The sequence below is a fragment of the Coturnix japonica genome, chromosome 2 (assembly GCF_054131305.1).
Source record: "Coturnix japonica strain WE chromosome 2, WE-NBRP24, whole genome shotgun sequence".
Lineage (NCBI taxonomy): Eukaryota > Metazoa > Chordata > Aves > Galliformes > Phasianidae > Coturnix > Coturnix japonica.
In genome coordinates this window covers 63,836,778-63,859,092 of record NC_140664.1, presented here as the reverse complement: position 1 = coordinate 63,859,092, position 22,315 = coordinate 63,836,778, and the positions used below count along the sequence as shown (strand labels likewise).

General features: G+C 39.7%; 1 protein-coding gene across 8 annotated transcripts in view; it reads right to left on the bottom strand.

The window, feature by feature from the left end:
* Positions 1-305: 305 nt before the first annotated feature.
* Positions 306-22,315, bottom strand: part of BMPER (BMP binding endothelial regulator) — a 141,848-nt gene continuing 119,838 nt past the window's right edge. For 5 of the 8 annotated variants that reach the window (XR_014943493.1, XM_085540008.1, XM_085540009.1 and 2 more), the window contains 2 exons: positions 6,553-6,683; positions 306-907 (listed from right to left, as the gene is read on the bottom strand). Coding sequence is in view for 5 of the 8 variants with exons in the window: in XM_085540008.1 (XP_085396134.1) it covers positions 726-907; positions 6,553-6,683 (313 nt within the window). In the remaining 3 variants the exon portion in view is untranslated. Of the gene's footprint in view, positions 908-6,552; positions 6,684-17,680; positions 17,811-18,817; positions 19,629-22,315 lie in introns of those variants that run through there. The other 3 variants (XR_014943494.1, XM_085540011.1, XR_014943492.1) reach the window with 2 other exon arrangements.

Here is a 22,315-nt window from a genome sequence, read left to right as displayed (position 1 = left end):
GCACACGGCCAGTCAGCGCTGGAAATCCTTTTGCACAGTGATTTCAATAAGGCGTAAAAGCCGATCCTGAGCTTTCTCTGAGTGATTAAGCTCTGTCACCAATCACTATGCAGCTCTAAGGTATGCGTGAAATATTCCCAGATAAACCCTCCATCTCCAGAGAAATGTGTTTCCCGTACAACTGTAAATCCGGGTTCTGTGTTGAAACTAATCCAGTCTGGCAATGCTGCAGCTTTAGAAAAGTTTCCTTGGAAACGATAAACTCATGCAATGGCAAAGTCACCCAATCTTTTCATGCCGCTATATTATATTAAAAACACCTGGTTTATTTATACAATGACTTACAGATAAGGGTTTTAGAAGTAATAATACATAAACTTTATAGCAAAAAATATACATATAATAATTCATCCTTCTATGATATATAGAAATGACGTATATCTGTGTGTGTGTACATGTATATAAATATATGGGTTGTACTTATGTTTAGGGCACTTGTGTGTAGATATATGTATCTACATACACACAGTATACATTTATATATCTTTGTTGGGGCCGTGTGTGTATGCATAAACACACGAATACACACAGGAGCATATTTACACTCTGTAAGTAGAGCTGTACTTTGCAGAACCTGCACATGAACAGCTGCAGTCCTTTGCTGTCAGTGAGCATCAGAAAGGTCAGCGACACCCGCATTAGTGTCCTTGGAGAGAGAACAGATGTCATCGCTGAGGACATAGGACTGGCTTGATGCATCTTCCTCTGTGAAGAACTAAATTTGCTGGACAGTGGCATCCTGCAATGCAGGGCTTGTTGCATGGGCCAATCTCATTCCAGTTATCACATGTTTTGACACATCCTGGACCACAGGTGTCATAAACTGCACCGTGTTTACACTGGGTTGCTGAAAAGTCAAAAGAAACAAAAGATGCACATTACACAAAGTCACACAAGGAACATTCTGCTGGTTAGGTTGCTTGCTTTCTATTGAGGGCATCTAAAACCTAGAAGAAAAGTTACTTATAAAGAAATTCCACTGCCTGAAATGCAACGTGACATAACAGAGCAGATGTAAAGAAAAAGGCAGTTTGCCAAGGTTTCTGTCTAGAAGCAGAAGCGTGTTTTGTATTTAATGCTTAACATTGTTTACATATTTGTTATATATAATACCTTTTATCAAAGATTCCTGAAACATTTACATGGCTAGACAGTTACCACTTCCAGTCTTACAGGAAGAAAAGGTAGTCATTCATCACAATAGACTTTCTAAGATTATACTTTCAATATTGCATGTTGCAGCATATCAAAACAATGCTGTTAATTCAGCAGTTCCATTTCTTATACATATATATATATATACACACACACATATAAATCAGTGATTTCCGTCCTTCATGATATTCTACCAAGGGAACACTGAGAATGAAGATTCTCATACTTAATGATTCCAGTATCTCTCTATTGATTTATGTAGTTGACAGTTCAATGGATTTCCAACATAAAAGACCACTGAGGTTTCAGCTAAAAGCACTCTAAGCCCACCAGATCAATATTTAAACTCTTAACATTTTATATCCTGCCTTTTTAGTATGGAGAATAATGCATGGTTCAATAGTGAATAAAAGCCTGTTATTCTTTCTAACAGCTGTGCTGATGGCAAAAACAAGTACTGAGAAAATAGTTTATAGATGGCAACAGGCTCCAGAAACATCTCTCGCTATTTACAGAGAGATGGTTGCTTTAGAAAGATTTCTTCAATTTTGAGAGAGACTGGGGGTTCAGATTTTGTTAAAGAACAGTTCTGATATGGACCAGAAATGTTGTTTTGATGTGCAGAATTGCCTTAGAGTGTCACTATAGCACTGACATTATTCACAGTGAGAAAAAATGCAGGAAAGTGGAAAAAAAAAGAAAACCTGACTAAAATACTGAAGTCTTAAGAGAATACCAGGAAGGATGGTGGAAGTCTTACTCAAGAGATACCTTTTATTGGATATCATTCTAGAATAAATTGGGAAAATCCAGCAGTATTTGAGATTATAAGCTTATTCTGCTTGTCGTATATATATTCTGGGGACTTCTAGCTACGCATTTCTATCTTGCTCTGCATAACTTCTGTGTGCACTGAAGAAGGGAATAAGCAAAATCAAAAATTAGAATGAAATTTAAACTAAAGGGGAAATTTAGAAGGTTGGAAGAGCATGCAAGCAGCAATTGAGCAAAGAGTAAAAAGCTAGATTAACTGCAAACTCTGCATTTTCATAGTGTGTTAAGAAAAGAGATTAAATTTTTAGTGGAGTGGAAACAGAAATGCACAGAACTTCCAGAAGCTTTGCAAATGTATTTGTTAATACATTTTGTAAATGCATTAATTGTGTAGACCAAGATGTTCAAAGCACAACATGAGTTCATTTAAAGGGTCTGTGATCTTAAGTTTTTAGGCTGTATACAACCCACAAAGCTTTACAGTTGTAGCATCTAGCCCATTTGTTCCACCTGAGCTATGTTTGGTGCCTTAGCCAGGAGGTTTGAGGAAAATTGGCTCAAGGTCTCTTTATCACTTACTCCTCTCTGCCCTAAAGTAAAAAGAATATATTACAGGCTGCCATCAGTAGTGGTGGTACCCCTAAGTACTCCCCATCTCTGCTACGCATGGATAGATTCCCTCTTGCATCACAGACACCTCCTTCTGCTTGAGATGCCATGTAGAAGATATAATGGCTTTTTTCTCTGCTCTAGTCACTTCATAATGGTGTTACTAGCTTACCGTCAAGGGAAAAATCCAAAGAGTACAATGGCTGTTGTTTAAGTTCCCTGGATGGCTTTTTATTGTTGAGTGCTTTGGTTGTTAACGTGTGGTGTGATTGATCTAGAACATTCCACTTCATCAACAGTTTAAACATTAAAAATAAAGGCATCCTGCAGCAGGCTTCCCAGGGACTGCTGAAATGAATCAGTGCCATATAAACATGGAAAACACAAGTGATGCATTTACACCCATCTTTTGAGGTAAATTCCTCTCTTAAAGAGCTAAGTTCTGTTAGTGGTAACCCCTTCAGTGCACCACCAAAAAAAGAAAAAAGAAAAGAAAGAAAGTACAAAAATTACTAATAATACTACATTTTGCAATGTTACCAGTCCCAATAGAATCTTTCTACTCTTCTAGAAGCTGTGTTTGGCATGACAAATTTGAGCTTCCTTCAACCACGTTCTGAGCTGGCAGGATGATACCTGGTTCCTGTCCACAAGCCATACAGTCACACAGATATGGCACTGTGCCTGAACTCATAATCACAGAATCATAGAATGGCCTGGGTTGAGAAAGGCCTCAAAGATCATCCAGTTTCAACCTCCCTGCTGTGGGCAGGGCCACCAAGCACTGGACCAGGCTGCCCAGAGCCACATCCAGCCTGGCCTCGAGTGCCTCCGTAACCTCTCTGGGCAACCTGTTCCAGTGTGCCACAACTGTCAAAATGAAAATCTTCCTTCTAATATCTAACCTAAATCTCCCCTGTCTCAGCTTAAGAACATTCCCCCTTGTCCCATCACTCTCCACCCTCATAAACAGTTGTTCCCCCTCCTGTTTATACACTCCCTTCAAGTACTGGGAGGCCACAATAAGGACTCCCCAGAGTCTTCTCTTCTCTGAGCTAAAATAAACCCTGCCTAATAAGGCTGTATGAGTTTCAGACAAGCTGGTTTATTCTAGCTAGTCTGGCCCTTTCAAAGAGAAGGTTTGTGTCTGTTAGCACCTGCTTTTTGTAGACATGGATGTAATTATTTAGGATGAATTTTTATTACCCAACACAACATTCAAAATACCTAACATAGAACTGCTGAAGGCTTCCCTTAAAGGATGATACCCAGTTGATATGTTTCCATAGAAATTTCTGAGCTACTATTTTTGCACCTTCTTCTGTTGATGCTGTACAATTTGGGCTTTCAAGGTATTTCAAAGAACTTTCAATTTAGATATCCCTGGTGGTGCTTGATGTTCAGCAACAAGTCTGGGCACTAAACTCATGATACTTGTGCTGGTCTTTTCAACTTTCAGTGCTTAAGAAGTTTCCACTGAAAAGTTAGAATAGCCTTTCTCACTCTGACACATACAGAATAAAATCATTTAAAGAAAAGCAAATTGAAGAAGGGAAAAGGAGTGACTGGAAAGAAAATTCTACAGCAGAAGGGAGGAGACCCAGGAGAGAATAGTCAAAATCAGGTATAGCCTCATCCTCCTCTTTCACATAGGGATGAAAGCAGAAAATCATTCAGTTTTGTGAGGCTGTTAGAACATCGCAGAGTATCAGTGCTACGATGTGCACTTAGCACTCTCTTACAGTTCCTGTGTGCTTATTCTGTGTAGTCATGTCCATGCTAGGCAACAACTAGCATTCCCTTTACCAAGAAAGCCCCAAAGGCCAGCAAGCTTAGCACTCAAATATTTTGCCAAGGCCTTAGAGGAGGATACACTGTTGAACTGAGGGAGGAGGAAGAGCATGTAGGAAATTCAGCCTCCTGAGCATCCTGTTTGGCTGGCTGTCCAGACAACACAAGCTTTCTAAAGATCATAAAAATGAGCTAAGTGTACAGCAGTAAATGTATAGGAACTGGCAACCACACAAGAACTGGTTTTATAACACACAATAGAATAATTAAAACCTAACTTTACTAATAAATATACTCAATTTCCATCAGAACACAGCTCTTCCAGGTACCCCACCAGCTATGAAATGTCAAAAAGGAAATGAAAGTCACAGAATGCTAACTTTTTATTATGGGTATATTGTTTCATACTCAAAAACTTTCATCCATAATTAGGACATAATAATTGTAACTACGACTTTGCAGAATAAAAAGGTAAATTAAAGAATTAAATCTTGGTGTTGGTTGTAGGTAACATAAGGATGCATTTTACAGATGCAGTGGATGCACTTTATTTAATTTAATGCTTACCATACAACTCAGTATAGAACACTGTACTGCTTGACACTGGATGCTAAAGTGTTTTGAGGGTATTTGACCACATATAGCTAGTCCATATTTTCTGATTAATAAGATTTCCCCTTCCTCTCTATAAGTCTGCACCGAGGTTTAAAAATTCAGATGCATTTACGAAATTCTTTCATTAACTCTAATGGAAGATGTATGTTTAAATTCCTTCTTAATGTTCTCTCGAGAACTTTTTTTGACCTTGGTAAAAAAAAAAAAAAAAAAAAAAAAAAAAAAAAACCAGAAAAAAATGTGCAAAGAGGGCTCCATTAGTGAAGTCATGATATGCCAACACTTTTACAAACTCCTTAAAGCAAGTGCCGGAGTTTTTATTCATTTTACAGCATCTGCAACAGTGAGGTCTTTTTCTGAAGTGCTTGGTGAAGATAAGGGGAGGGGATGGGAAGAGAGGAGACGAGAGGAGAGGAGAGGAGAGGAGAGGAGAGGAGAGGAGAGGAGAGGAGAGGAGAGGAGAGGAGAGGAGAGGAGAGGAGAGGAGAGGAGAGGAGAGGAGAGGAGAGGAGAGGAGAGGAGAGGAGAGGAGAGGAGAGGAGAGGAGAGGAGAGGAGAGGAGAAAAACGGCAACAAAACAACACAAAACAAAACAAAAGAAAGAGAAGTCAGGCTGCTCAATTCAAGCTCTGCATGTATTTGCTACTGTATCAATAGATTAAAATTGCTTATGTTATTAGTGCTGAAACCACATCCTTGAACAGTGCTTTCACTTACTGACACCTTGTTTGGATTATTCTGTTCTGTCATAAGAAAATATGAGCCTTTCGGGAACAGTCAATCAAATGTAATTTGCTCTGTCACTCACCCATTCCTGATACTGTGTCTTCAACAGGAAAGGAAATTGAAGATGAGAGAGTAGACCCTGAGCCACAGACAATTACCAAAATCGACCACAGAGTGCTCTTTGACCAGCACTGAGTATCCTTCTCTCACATTTCTCCAACTCAAATTGCCTTACATAAATCTGAATACATTTCTAGGCAAACCAAGGCCATTATAGTGCATCCTAAATTACTGAGATCGTCATCGGGGGAAAAATTCATCTGCAATATTGCATTTTACCTCAAGTGACGATGACCACATGTGACCACTTCTCATGGAAACAATTACTTACAATTACTTTCAATTAATGCAGTCCTAATTGCATGCAGAATTTGGTCCAAGTACATGATTAATGCACATCTGCATTTTGATATTCCCATTAAAGATATTCTTTCTTCTTCCCTTGTTGAACCTTTTGCAACCATACATATATGTTGTCTAGGGAACTACAGCTGTGATTTAGCAGTAGGTCAAAAGAATTCAAACAAAACCTGCAACCAAATGTGTAATGATCCTAATAGAAAAAAGGCATGCATTTCTTTCTGAAAGTATATAAAATTGTGCTAGATGACATTAACAGTGACCAGATTTCCAACAAAATAAACATATTTAATATTTGATAGTTCAGTGTCCTAGCAAGTTCATTTATGAACCTCCTCCACCAGCAAAAGAGCCTGTTAACCTAAGCACTGGGTTACAAGGGGGAAGTTGCAGAATGCTTACCTGCACAGTGCTGCTCAGGTATCCAGTGTACTCTCAGCCCTTCCCGCTGGCAGGCGCGAGCATAGGCCAAGAATGACTCGCAGTAGCAATTCTTATGGACCGGGCACTCACACATGTCTGTCACACATGACCTGTAGAACAAAGCCCCAGAATAAATAAGCAAGGACAGATTTTGCAAGAATCTCACTGAGATCTGAATCCTGTACTCTCCAGTCACATGGAGCTCAGTAGCTCAATGCTACAGGTAATTTCTGCTAAGTGGTAAGAAAGGTAAATGCTTTTGTGCTGCTAAATGCAAAGGGCTCATCTCTCTTTTTGGCATGCTGCTCTAATGCAGAGGGAGCTACAGAGCAACAGAGAGAACCACAAAGGAACAGAGATGTGTGAATAAGAACTAAGAAATGCCAGACAGAGATCACTGAGACCACAGAGGGAGGAAGCAAACTCCATTTTTGCAACAAATTGCATCAACACACAGTAAAAGATTCTTGTTCCCTGGAAAGTAATAATGTAATAAAATTATTAGTAATTATGACAGCTGTGTTAAATAGGTGACTTCAACAGTTGGTGAGTATGTGTTCTTCCATGAGAACTGGTGCCTCCTCTCCAGGTTGCCTTTGGCTTCTGACTCTGACCCCAGAGCATGTATGCATGTGTTTTCTAACCAGTACTACTGCTAAATGACAAACTTTATAAAGGAGCTGGGCTGACACAGCATAACTGAGTTGTTCTTATGCTAGGAAACCCTCTAGGCACTGATCAATAGCACCATCTTCTTACATTGTGAAAGATGGAATCCCCATAAAACATGGCAGGAGAAAAGCTGCTAACATGGCCCTAATCAAAACTGCTAGTGTGTGTCACCTCTATACTTCAAGTTAGCTCACCCAGAATGTGTGCCCATTAGGCACAGTTCTAAAATACAACTAGCAAGAGACAGCAGATTTGCAGTTGACAGTTTCTGCATATGCAAAATTCTTAAGTGCTTCTGCAGATACGGAAATGTAAGTTCAGAATTGCCAAGTATCTGCTGCTCTGAATGAAGGCACGGAAAAGGCGTGAGACGACATACTCAGACCTTGGAAAAACAGAGCCTCAGTTCCTCTGTCTTCCTTGGGAGTGCTCTGGACCTTGAGGGTCAATAGGTACGAGCCTCCTGAACCTTGCATATCCACGTCTTCTCCATTTCTGAGAGGAAAAGAAAACGCTTGAGAGGTACCTCTAGAACTAGGGGTTGAAGTCATATATGAGCTCTCCATATTAATTGCTGTTGTTGTGGATCAAAGATTTAACTGTCTTTAGGAAAAGGATGGATATAAGCCACTTTATCCAGAAACTTTCCCTAGAGCCAGTGCTTGAAAAGGAGAAAGTATTTCAGACAAAGTCATCTACAGTCCAAGTGCCTATAGGATAATCTTGAGTCACTGGGTGCCCTTTCTTTAATACTAGGGGAGAGGTTTAGTTGCTGTCAAACACGGACAAGCTTCTTTCTGCACATGCAACAATGCGCCTTTGTTGGAATAGCTGTCTATTGCAATGACTTTTTATACAGTCATACATTCAGTTCTGCCTGACGTTTCCATAAACTTTTTGCCATTTTTGCTGTCAATGAATCTCCATCATGAAATTGCCTAAAAATACAATGCAATGAGTAAGCAATGTAAGTGCTTAAAAGAGCTGTCATGCACTTATTGATATATACATGATATGCATATAGAATTACTTTTGATTGAATCTATAGCATGTTTGCATTTAAAGACCTGTGATTTTCATTTGAAATAACATTTCTTTCCCAGGACACTGTAGTTGTATTTCACTTTAGTTCTGTGGAAGGTCCTTTTACATCTTGTCCAGTACCAGAAATTGCTGCACGGGTATCACAACTGTAAGGAACGGATCAACAATGCCCTTGACACTCACTGTTAGCTGATAGAAGACCTCACATAAACATAAAGGGTCTCTTTTTTAATGTGACACACTGACTAACTTTACACTGTTTCCTTTGGCCACAATATGCCTGTAATCTCTTACTAGCATCCTGCTGTGCCAATAGCTTGCTTCCTACTGTAGCAAGTCATTATCACCAAGAACGTCTGTAATAATGTCCACAGTCAGTTATCAAAATACCATTTCATCATCTTTTTCATTCTGTGCTAGTATCAATCAGTCACATTTTGTGGCTCTCCACTAAGATTTAGTTATTATTAATGCCTGAGGTCTTTGGGGATGCTTGCTAGTGCCAGCCTGGTTACATGTTCACACAATTCCTGGCTTAGAAATTACAAAACCCAAAACCTGAGGTACTTCCTCTGTTTTTGAGAGCATAAATACAATTATTTATTTATTTTTTTAGCATTACTCAGAGGGGGATGCTACCCCCTGCATTGAGTTTATACTTCGTCTAGCTCAGGTGCTTGTATCAAGTCAGGAAATCTTGGGCTAACCATCAGTCACTTACATTTTTCAATTAATGGCATGCTCAAGGCTAGCCAAGTCAGGTCACTTTGACTAGACCTGGGCATGATTTGGAGAATCAGGGGGCATGGGAACTGTTTACAGTCTGTGGGATGGCAGCATGGCAAACACACTTTGAGTTTAGACTCTGCATGCACTCTATGCTGTATCATTAGCCCTTGGCACAGAAGAAGCTATGGGCATCCAGACAGCCTCCAGAATGAAATATCTCTAGTTTGTCTGGGATCAGCATTGTTTGCTAATGAGTTCAGTATGGGTGTCCAGTAAGGAAAGTAGCATGGCACATTCAGCACATTCAGGTTCATTTCATTTACAGCTCAGTGTTTGTGTATTTTTGTTCTGAAGTGTTTCATCCTGCTGACACAGCTGGGCTCACTCCATAGGCTTGGACAAGGAGATGTCATCAGACTGCAAAGTTTTTTTGTGAATGAATTACAACTGCTAATTACTCTTAAGAGTAAGTAATTATGAAAAATGATAGTAAAGGAAACGATAACCATACCATCCAAGTTTAGTCAGTCAGTAAATATATATCAAAATGAAATTCCTTGGTGACAAGTTTAATGCATTGACATTAATTGTAGTTGGATGGATTGGCAGTTGGGTAGGGAGGAAAGGGGGCCTGCTATATCACTTCTGAAATCAGAGGGCCATGAGGGGATGTTTCATAAGATGCATATGCAAAATTATTCTTGTAAACTGTCCCAATCCTTTCTTCTTTCAACAATCTTTGGTATTCCTACCCCTTTTGGTTTTGTTTTTTTTTTAAACCCTCCCCATCGGCACATTTCAGAATTCTTTGTTACCTTAAATTCTGCCTCCTCTTCATTCCTTCTCTGAAACTGATAAACAGATTCTGTGACTCTAACTGCATGTATGCAGAGGTTTTGGCTTATATGTACTATAAACTGCCTGGGCTGTTCCAACAACAGAAAAACATGCTTTTACTAAAAGTCTGGAATTAAGCTGACAATGAAACTCTACTATCAAGTTACCATACAGTCCACAGGTGAAGACTTTGGGTCTTCCACAGTGTTGTGACTTTTCCAAGACCAAAACATTTGCTATAGTTAACTAAAAGTGAGAATACATTTAAAACATCCAAACATTAAAGTCGTAAAAAAATAATCCCACAGGAAGACCGCAGTGGAAGTTACTTATAAAATGAAGCCATTTTACTGACTATGAAAATACACACAGGATAATTCACGCAGTCTTAACTCTTCCCACAGTGAAATCATATTGAGAAGTATTTTATCATTCAAACTCATGATCTCTTAAAAAGACTTGCTCCTGATTGCAAGAGTAATATACTCATATACACACCTACATGTGGAACAATGCAGGCTTTTGCTATTCAGCCCTTTTCCCTGCATAGTAGTTGAGATAATTAGTGAGAACACGCAAGAACACTGAATGAATAAAAGGCTTTGACATTGTTCATGTCCAACTAGGGAAAAGGTGCTGTTCTTCCTGTGAGCCCTCCTTCAAAAAGCACATTATTTGGAGTCCCGGCTCTGAATAAGTACCAAAGCACAGCCAACCTCTCAATCCTCCACTGGCACTATGAGCCTTGCTGCGATTCCTTTTGATGCTGCCTGCACTGCCTGCAGGGGCTGTGTTAGAGATGCCGCTAATTGGGTGCCTATAATCACAAACTGTTTCAAAGGGAAATCCAGGAAAGTGAGGGCATCCGGCAGCTGGGGGACACACCTTGGAAGGAGACACATATATACACATGCTGCTTCCACATCTTCAAAGTGAACTGCATGAGTGTGCTCCTTTAGCAACAGCCTTTTTTTACATTAAACCATGGAAAGTCTCCAAGTCCCACAAAGGGCAAAGAACTGAGTCCCATGCTACATGAAAAAGAAGGAAGAAAGATCATGGCAGTGAATCCTACAGCCTTAGTCCATACCATGCAGGATTGAAACTGCAGATGTTTGGTGTCAGATGCTGAACATCAGCAGTCCTCTTCACTTTGGAGTGCACACAACTCGAGCCATGTTAGGATGAACAGTGTCTTTTTTCATTGTGTTTTCCTCATATCTCAGCAAGAATATGGTGTATAACAGTTCTCAAACCTTTTGGTGCCTTTAGGCATTGGCACCATGCAGACAAAAACATGGCCCCTTCACTGTCCCACCAGTAGGTCTCAGCAGACATTGCAAAAGCTCTTGGAGATGGTGCACCACTGTCCCAATTACATGTGTCTGAAAACTGAGGTGCAAGGTAACAAAGATGCTTGTTCTTAGCAGAGATAATCTGTGTACATAGAAATTCTGAAGCCTGAAGGGCCATCTGCATATAGAGGAGGATTAATTTCCAGTCCCGCCAGCCTGTGAGGGACTTTTTAGAAGAACATACAGTTTGCCAAATAGGAGTTTCAATACCAGGTTGGCCAAATTTAGCATTGGTTTTTAAAACAGCCAAACTACACAACAGCCAGGTTGTATTCCTATAATCACAATGGAGTGCTCACAATTCAGCAGCAAAACTCAGGATTCATTCTTCCTAATCCCAGATTTTCCCCTTTTATAGGAAAAAATATAAAGCCAATGGCTCCTGTCTGTACGTACATTGTTACAAGGAAGTTTGTATGGGTTGTTTTTCCTACCAAGTTTCAATAAATTGCCACTTCTTATTTCTCCTGCTAGAGAAGCAATTGTAATAGAAAATGAACCATACTCCAAAATATAATGCAATGGCTCATGCTGTTGCTGTTGTAAACTGTTTTGCATGTTTAACCTTTCTGAAGTATTGAAGCTTGTTATTTAAAGCTGGAGACTTTTTATGGTTTTGAGGCTTGAGATGAGAGCTTTGAGATCGTTCTCACTTTCTCCAGAACTTACTAATCTTAACACAAAAGCAGGAGACAACTCACGAAGGAGGTAATTTTGGAGGCTACGGAAAATACAGAAGTCATAGAATCATGTCCTTACATCAGTCCTTACATCAGCTGAGCATTCATTCAAAGTAGTTGCCTAGGGGACACACCGTTTCATGTAGTGGACAGTCATTCTCATGGATTATATTTTTCTAAGACCACATAACTGGATAACTGTACCTGCACATTCTCTGTGCTTTTCCTACACCTTACAACAATGATAGCATTTCCATAAATTTGAGATCTAAGAAAGGCATCTGTATCACTGTTAAGTCATCACTGCTTCAACCCATTTTGCTGTGGAAAAAGTGAAAAAGAGTCCAGAACAATTGGCAGGCAACCTACAGGCATTTTGTACTGGATATCCCTTCCACGGTATGAGAACTCCCCTATCACTGATCTAGCTTAAAGATAGATATATATAAAAAATAAGAGTGTGGGTAAAGAAATCGAAACCACAACACATCTTCTGTGAGCACTACATATCAGATCTATTGCAGGCATATGTTTTCCATGGGGATATCTCATTCATGTAAGAAGAGCACTGGCCATAATGCTTGATAATATCAGCATTATTGTTGGCAGATTGCAAAGGATTTTGCAGCAGTGGGCATTTGAACCATAAGTTCAAATTTCATCCTGATCCCACATTTTTATTGTAAACTTGAGTCAACCATGGGTTGCATTGCTGTGTGAATCCTAGAGGAAAAAAATAATAAAATTATGGGACTTCACCAAAGAGGAAGAGCTGTATATGATCTAATATCTTTTGGGCACAGCAGTCAATTTAACTGAATGCCAGTGATCCTGCTTCAGATATAGACTTGGCACTCAGAGTCAATTAAACCGAATTACACAAGATATCTACATCCATCCCTGCCTTGCCGAGGCACTCTACTGTTGCACTTGTTTAGAGGAGTAGGATTGACTTGGGAAAAGGATGTTTTAAATGAAAGTGATAATTATTGTTTGTAATATCCAACACAGCAGAGACAGACAATAATTCAATTTCGATTTCTTTGCATATACAGCTCCTTTGCAAGAAGCTAGAACGCATACTTTCCTCACAAAGGGTAAGCAAAAATGACATTTTCCAGTGATGCAGAAGATCCATACAGACTTCTGAAAAAGCATACTGTGCTGCACAATAGCACCATAAACCTACACTACTTGCTGCCAAATGTGTTATCCAAAAGTCTTTTAAAACGCCAAAAAGAGTGTTCTATGTATATTTTTAACCTTTATATACAGAGCATGCTGTGCCAGGTTTGTGCTTTACTGCCTTAACCAACATAACCCACAAGAATATGGTAAAACGAACAATGACACGTTCTGGAAAAGTTTAAAATGACATCAAGTTTAAGTTCTAAGGACACCTCTAGCTCGACATCACATTTATAATCTTCCCTGACTATGTAGTAACAGTGGTAAAGGCACTTAAAAGGAGAGAAGGTGGAAAAAAACAAAAGCAAAACAGAAAACCAACCCCCCCTACTTCTTTTTTCATGATAATTCTCAATGTATTCAAAGTGTCAAGTAGTCTTTTTCTATCTTGTACTTGGACCCTCACAGGCTCTGCATCTTTAAATGTTCTCTCTGATCCTGAGAATGGAAAGGTTGGCTAAAATCCCTCCATGGGGAAAAAGCTGACCCACATCTGAGGAGGACAATGGAGTCCCACACTGGGCTCCGAGAAGCATCTGTCTGACTCAGAATATTTCCTAGAGTTGAAGATTACAGTAGAGTTGAGCAGCTGACTTGCTGCTTTAACAGAGAGCAAATTTTTGCTCAATAAACTCCAGCAGAATAGAGAAACATCATCCGCAACACTGGAAAAACTGACCCCTTTCACTCCCACTCACTTTCAGAAAGAGGAAGAATTTGTCCTTTCTATTATTCTGCCGCAGTTGTGCTGAGCCATGCAGAGTTTAACTTTTAAAGTCATGACATTTAAGAGAAATACCCATACAGATGAAACTAGTTTGATTTCCTATATAACATATGCAGTTAAAAACAACTTCTCTGTGCACACGTTAACATCTTTCATCCATAATCACTGTCAAAAAGAAGACATACAACATATATTTCTTCATACATTTCAAGGAGGGGCCCGGTATCACGCTGAGACATGTCCATGGGTAATTACTTTCTTTTACTTGCTTACTCAAGCAGCATAAAATAAGTTGTTCCACTTTGTTTGGTGGCTCTAGAACACACACAGTTTCCAAAATCATTCTCAAGAGGCCACATGCAATAGAGAGTTAAGATCAACAAAAAAATGTAGATGAAAATTTAGAAGAACTACCTGGAACCTGACACTTTTGGTTCAAAAGCTGGAACTTTTGAATATATGTATTTCTTCAGTTAATTAATATCCACCATCATCCACTTGCAAATATACATCAGAGAACTGGTAAAAATTACCGTAGTGGTACATCTAATGTTATGGCTGATCAGGTATTTTTGCAAAGCTTTCTGACAAAAAGTCTTGGCCCTCTGAAATATTAATATTTGAAATCAACTCCTATAGGATTTTCTACGAAAAACCCTAACTTTCATGGCCAAAGTGTTCTAAGGACTGCAGCCTATGTGCTCACTACTCATTCTCTCTGGCAAAAGCTGTAAAAACTGCTGCAGTCTTTCAACCACATCCACTTGTCTTCTGTCTCAAGAACCTCATCATGTCTTCTCAGGAGCCACAACCTAGACAAATTCCTAAACTTCACAATTTTCTGTTTTGAATGTGTTAAACCAGTAAGATTTCTTATTATTTATCCTGTTTTAACATAATACAGCAGTATTCACACCACTTCAATTCATCACATCATACCAGCATTTCAAATGTCATTTCAAATGTGTATATAAAGTCTTTCTTATGAGATGAAAATATAGTGAAAATGCCCTAGTGGACCTTCTGAATATGCATACCACTACTTTTAAATTTCCATTCTGCCTGCTACATGCACGTGTTTAGCTTAGCACTTAGCTGCTAATGTGAATTTGAGATTTTCAGTGTCCTCTGGAGTAGCTAACATGGAAAATCCATCTTATTTTGTAGTTTTTGTATCATATAACTGACATAAATGTTTCTCTTTTTCTCCATGTCCAGGATTAAGTTTTAAAAGAGATCCAGCCATTCCCCGGTTCTTAAGTGGAGACTGAATAGTCATATCTTCTCTAGAGAGATAAAATGACAGACAATCCAGGAAAAAAATAACAGATATGTTTTAATATCTAACTTTGTAGCATTCAAGTGATGCTTTCAATCAACAGTAAACTTTAGTTTTGTGTTTTGTACAGGGCAAATGAACAAGGAATATGCTAAATGAATCTAATATGACCGCATCATCTTTCACATTAGTAGACAGAGGGCCCATTAGTGTATCCTGTGTGACAGTTCTCATCCAAGAAAAACCAGATGCTTGCCAGGAGTTTAAAAACATCCCAGACAGAACCTCAAAAATTATTCAGAGGTTTTAAAGTCATGGCCCCAGAGCAACACAAACCATCTAGATATTGCCATAGTCATGAAATAGCCACATAAAATACCACAAGATTTTAATCTTCTAAAATGAAAATTCAAAACAGGTGATCTCCTTTTCTCTACCAACTAAATATACCATGGCCCTGCTGTGCTATCTGTCATAAAAATATGTCATATCCAATAACAAGCACAATGAACAGGATGCCGGAAGTATTTCCATTGTATACATAGATTCTGAAGTTTGCATATTGCAGTTCATGGTTTAACTCATATGCAATTAACTAATGCAGTCAAGTATATTTTTCCTCTAGGTGGCTGCAGAGCATTTAAAAAGTTGCTAGCTCCAGATGGAATACAAAATAGAGGGAGTAAAGGAAAGAGTATACAGGAGACTACAACTCAGAAAACAGCCTAACTCCTCATCTTGCTTCCTTTACAAAGCAGAAGCCAAAATCTCATTTCAGCAGTCAGGCTCACAGTGAGCGTGTCATACTTTCAGCCCATCTCACACACACACACACACACACACACAGAGTGTTTCATCACAGATACTTCATGCTTTGCTCTTCACCAACGATAACGGGACTTGCAAGAAGTGGTACAAGAGCCAGCTTAGTTGTTCAAAATGCACTCTCTTCCTGGTTTTACGACGTCCTGTGTGGTCTTGGCCCAGACCCATAGGAAGATGCAGGCACATTAAAGTGTGATTTAGGTAGAGTTCATACACCCCATTCCAAAACTGTGGTCCTGGCTCAGTTGCCCTGGTGAGGCATCCTGGCAATGCTGGAGACGTAGTATCTGCTTTTACATTTCTTCGTACACCTATGCTTTTACTCTACATGTTCCTAAGGTGCTGCAGGCGATGGTGGGCAGGAGCCCAACTGGCATCTCAACCCTAAGGGCATCACTGCACAGAGCAGTGCTGTCTAACAGCAGCGGCAATGCTGCCATGGTCCTGTTCCAGATACAACAGATTAGGGAGAGAGTGTGATAGTTCAATAGTGACCCAGCACAGCCAGGAGGCAGAAACCTAGCTAATGATTGCTGATCTCTGAACAGTTTGTCTTAGCCTGAGCTTCATGTACAGAAAGCTTTTGATAAGTGGCACTCTGCGAGGTACCACAGTCATTTAATCTTCTTAAGTGCAAGATCAACTGTAAAACACCATGCAGAGCCTGAAAATACAAAGCCTGAAAACGCTATTCATGAAGTGCTGGCTCCAGCGAAATCAATGGGAATTTTCCTACTGGCAGCACAGGAGCTAAGACCCAAGACTGTCATCAGCCTTTCTTGCTGTACTTCAAGGCTTTGAAGGATCCAGACTCTTTCAGGGCATGGCTATACATTAAATTCAATCTTCCTGAATTAAAATGCTGGTGAATTAAAATTTCCTGTACTAGACACAGTGACTCCACAACATATTGGCCTTGCCTGGGAGCCACAGGAACTCACATGGATGTTGTAAAGTCAGAATGACCTAATACTGGGTGAGGTGGAATGAGATGATGTGAGGATACAGAGCCAAGGTTTGTTCTACTTCATGACAAACTTACCTTTCAGAGTGTTGGCTTGGGCATGGTAGTTTACTTGGCTAAATACAAAGAGACCTCTGATGTGAAGAAAACACTGGCCTTGACCATGAGCAAACCCACCCTATCACAAAATGGTCATAATCTCATTAGCTCCATGCTTCTGAAATATTTTCTTGCTACTCTGCTGGTGATGACCAGTGCTGAAGCTAATAATATCACTTTTTAGGCTTGTTTTGTATAAAAAGCCCTGAACATATAAATTTGACTTTGCTTCTTTTTGTTGGTTAGGCAGAGACTCTACCAAAGAGATCTGTGCCTATTGTTAGCCACTGTGAGCACACTGCTTGATGGAGCCATAAAGCAATTCATTCTCCATCCCTTTTCACTCTGTAACATCTTCCCTGCCCTTTCCTCACAAGCAGCAGAGAGATCTCAGCACTGTACCAGTTTGTTTAGAAGCTCGCTGTCAAATCTGGCAGTGGTTGCAAGCTACTTTCAAGCTTCCTCACCAGCAAAGTTCGTGGGTAAAAATTTTCAACTGGCTACTTCCTTCAGCATTCAGAAACAAGGAAGCAGCACAGCTGTGGTGAAGCAGCAAGACAGCACGGCTCCTGAAGAGAAGCCCAGCTGACAGGAGAGGGAAATCCCAGAAGGAAATGTGGAAGGAAGAGCTGTTACTGGAGGTTACACAGGCTTCATAGCTCATGTTCTCTCTGAGTCCTCAGGAACCACAGTGTTTGGAGTCCATACCTCTGGGAGGCTACAGATTTCTTCCCTCTGAGGTGAGCATGTGGCATCCACTCAGTAGTTTGCTGCTCCCATGGATCTTTCTACAGGTGAGAAGCCTGAGGGCCCATATGAAAGCACGGGCGGATTAGCTCTGTCAAAACAAAGATCCTGATTTTGTGCCAGTAAGGGAAAAAAGGAGGGAGCAGGGAAAACATAAAACAGAGTGTATGATATATAGAAGGAAAATTGTTTTTTAATAGAATCTTTTCAAAGTTTTCCATTAAACTTCAGTTGCTTGCAGTGCAAGTTTTGGAATGCAACTCCCTCATCCCCTCAGGATGGTCTGCATTTTATTATGTTAGTAAGGAAGCCTAGCTTATTCCTAGCAGAGCTACTGTATATGAAACATTTCAATCTCAAGCCAATGTGGCAGGAGTAAAAGCCCCTCCTGACTGATTTTCAGCCACTATTTTGGGGCCAGTAATTTAACACATTTTTTATCATGTGCAGAGGAAATGTTTATTACTAAGCAATAAGTAAACCAGAAAGGATCACATCATAATGAATGAGAGATACACACCCAAACGTTACTTGTATGATCAATAGATTTCAGCTGAGATTCCTAATCAGAATGAGCAAAGGGATATATCAGAGGAGTGGAGGAGGTGTTGGTCATGGGAGATGAACTGAGTAATGAGAGAACACTAAAAGCTCTTCCCTTTCTTCCTTCCCTCCTTTCCTCTCCCGTTTCAGTAATGCAGACCATCTGATTATTAGGAATAGCTGTGCTGAAAGTAGGGGAAGGCAGTCACAGAGAAAATAAGCTTGGAAGCTGGATGAGAGGCAGTGCCATAAGTCTGTCACAGGAGAGCAAGAAAGGGTGTGGAAGGTGCTATTATACTAATAGCAAATTCCTGCGAATCAGTAGGAATTCTTACAGTTCATTAGGAAGCCAGAATGAAAGCTACACCTATCAGAAAGAAACCACGTGTCTAAGGAAACCTGTATACATCCATACATGTCATATCAGCTTTGTGTATGCTAAGTACCTGTGGTCTCCAGGGTTGCCACTTAGAAGATTTAATGAGCACTGGCAAATAGCTACACGCTTAAAAATCAGGGGAAACAACTATGTCTATAAAGTACAGTGCAACTCACAATGTAACCAGTCCCATCTTCTCAAGGTGTCTCATCTCCAGACTTAAATTTCTTCAGTAAAGATTGTGCCTTCTGATTTGACTCCTGACAAATTCTTCAGAAAGGGCTATAGACAGTGATGTGGTTTCTCTGAAGTTATTTGTAAGATGTAGTCAGCTTTGAACCACTGCTTTCTCAGTTTCTCCCAGAGATATATGGCCAGGACTCATTTCTCTGAGCTGCAACATGGTGGTTCTCGAATGCTGTCTGGAGAGATCGACTGTTCAAAATAATGCAGAAGAAACACTTCAGGGTATGGGTGTGTGTGTCTGTGACTTTGTGTATGTGAATATAGATTTGATCCTTTTCTGCTTCTAGGTCAGTAATATAATAGTCTGTGCATTGCATTTCAGGTTAGACAGTCATGTTTACTTAGTTGCCCTCCTTATGTTGCACTGGATATTCTTCCATTTGCTAAAATAACAGCACAACAGGAGTATCATAAATTTTAACAATGGTTTCCTTGCCAAATAGGTTGATGAAATCATATAGCACCTCCATGGAGATTTGTGCATCTTCAGTACACTCCACATGAATGTCAACTGTTGTCAGACAATGCTTCTGTAAGTAAAGAATAGCACCATATATGCGTTTAGAGTTTCTTCATTTCTTAGCATCTTCTTAGGGAGATAACGTTCTTGTGAATGTCAAACCCAGTGGTTCTTAGAGCTCCCTTTATGTAACAGTAGCATCAGCCATGGAAAGAAAGAATCAGGAGGCAACATAGTTCTTGATCCCATCTGGGCGAGGAGTACAAAGGGAATCATCACGTCTGTGTGAAGAGAGTGATGGTGATGGAACATTAACAGAAGAGGCAGAGTCCCCAGAGTCAAACACTGTGGGAATGAGTAAAAGCCACAGAAGGAAATAGAGGCTAAAGAGAAAGGCCCAGTAAATATCTGCAGATGCTGTCATTTGAAATGCAGGCTGAACCAACGAGGATGTAGTTGCACACTCATGTAGCACCTACTAGCCATGGAAAAAAAGCGAAGAAAGCAGCCTAACTGGTGGAGGAATATTCCTTTTAAGATCAAAAGTCAAGCAGCAATAAAATCGGTGTCAAAAAACATAGACGGAGGAGGTTGTGCATGCTCACTTGTGAACATCTGCACAGAGAAGCCTCTTAAGTAACCATGCAACAGCATGGAAGAAACATCTGCAGTGTGTAGACCACCAGCTGTGCAGTAATAATACTTTGAATATCCAGAGCGCCTTTCATCTGAATACTGCAAAGCATTTTCCAAACAAATTAAGCTTCACAACACCACTGTGAGCTTCTTATTTAATGGTAGGATTATTTCATCCTGCACCAAAATGCTATTGCTGCCAGCATGAAAAGTAACACCTGTTTATCATCTCACAGAAATGAACAATTTTCATGATGAGAAGTGACAAAAAGCTGTAAGTAAGTTAAAGTGCAGGAAGACCTGAGGTACTCAGAATTAAATGTTTAGAAATTAAAAGAGAATATTACCACCCTTTACTTTTTATGCAAAATGTAATGCTGTTACTCTTCAGTCTTTATTTCACATCAGGAAGAGAAGACTTCCTTGAGTATATACTTGTTGGGCTGTCTACAGATGTGCTAAGAAGTACAGAGCATACCTTTCTTGGTTGTGTACACTCAATAAAATGTATTGCTGTGCATTGCAAATAGCTTTCCTTTGTACTCCTTCAGATCTGTTTTTATAAGACATCTTGATGGTTATATTAGAGCGCTGCCTTCCAAGACAGCATGCCATCTTGTAAGTTCTAAAACAGATTTCTTGCTGTGTGTGCTTTCAGCCCCATAGGGTACTGAGTGTAAGCAGTTATATCCTGACACTGCTGGATTTGCAGGATTTGACTGTACATTTCTCAAGTGCAAGGAGAAAGGCTGAAGAACATGTTACTTGCAGATAGGAAATATTGCAGACACCCCATTATGTTTTCCTCTCTCTGCCTAATACATCCACTTTTCAATCTCACTGAAATGTTAGTGGGGGGAGCAGTTTGATGAGCAAATTACAGCAGCAAAACAGACTAGTTCAAATTAAGTTACGTACTAGTAGAACAATATATAAAACCATAGCGGAGAAGCCATTCCAAATTCTTCCAAGTTAAAGAAATATATGTCTTTAAAGTGTAAAATGTAAAATGAGCTTGCCTGCACTAGACACTAACATCCTAGGTTCTTCACCTGCAGGGAAGGCTTTTTACTGTAATGGTTAAATTGAAAAACAGCTTGGACGTGCAAATGGATAACTGAAGACATTGTTAAGGGTATTTGGATATTAAGCAAAAAAAGCTCTAGCTTCATCTAAAGAGTAGATTTTATAAATATCTACAATGATCATGTCCGAGCTGGTTACATCTGGGCATGTGGTTAACCTCAGACCAACTTCTCCCTTCTTCTGAGAAGCTGGTTATAGGAGGACACTGGCTGGCTTGAGAAAAGAAGGCTCTTTCATGGTTAAGATTTTCCAATAACACTCAGTGTTGGTATAACTCTGTCCTGTTGAAGCCCAGGGTGAAATTTTTTGTCTGCAATGCCAGGTAAGGTTGGCCAGCACCAGCGCTTTTGACGTCTCATCCTACACGACTAGCTCTGAAAATGTTCTCTCATACTTACATACTGATTTTTCTCCAAAAGGAGCTGTTTCTTTTCTCCATGGATGCAACTGAACACCTGTGCCAAGTTACTTACTATCCCGCCAGGACTGACTACTTCATTTCAAATAAACCATAAAATGGCATGAATTACTTGGGGAGAATTAAATGTTCCCTTTCAGTATAGGCCTTCATTAGTGTTTTTTTTTTTTCCTCTTGTATGCTGGTTTTGTATGTTTGTTTCATATACGGTTTTCTTTAGCCAGATTTCAAAATAGTGAATTGGAAGATCAGCTCTTAAAACTAAAAGATATCCTTTTCAGTTCTATTATATCTTTCTGATACATTATCTCCACCGGCCTACAGCCTCACCACTCATGCCAACAGTATACAAAAGTGCTATAGACTTTGAAAGACTTCTGTCCACTTGAATATTAACATTTCATACTGATCTCTATTCCATTTTATTTTCTGAGACCATATAATTTGAATTTTATTTTGTGTTTCAGTTTGGATTAAACTCAGAACAGAGATGGTAACGAAGTTGAGACCTAAGCCATATGCTCACCAGTTGAAGTGATAGCACTGCATTGTTTCCGCAAGACAAGGAGAACCAAAATCTTCAATTCCAGATCCTACATCTGTTCCAATTTAGTAACAAGCTAAACTCATTCTCCATCCCCCATAAGCATATCCACACATACGCACAATGGAACACTCAATTTTAAGGACATTTGCCTCTGGATCTGGATCCACGTTGGGCCACTGCTAGATTCCAGACACGACCATAAATCAGTTCAGTTTCACTAAAGAGAACAGAGATTCAAAGAGAGCTCCAGGCAAGGATCTCTACCCAGCTTTCCTAGCTCC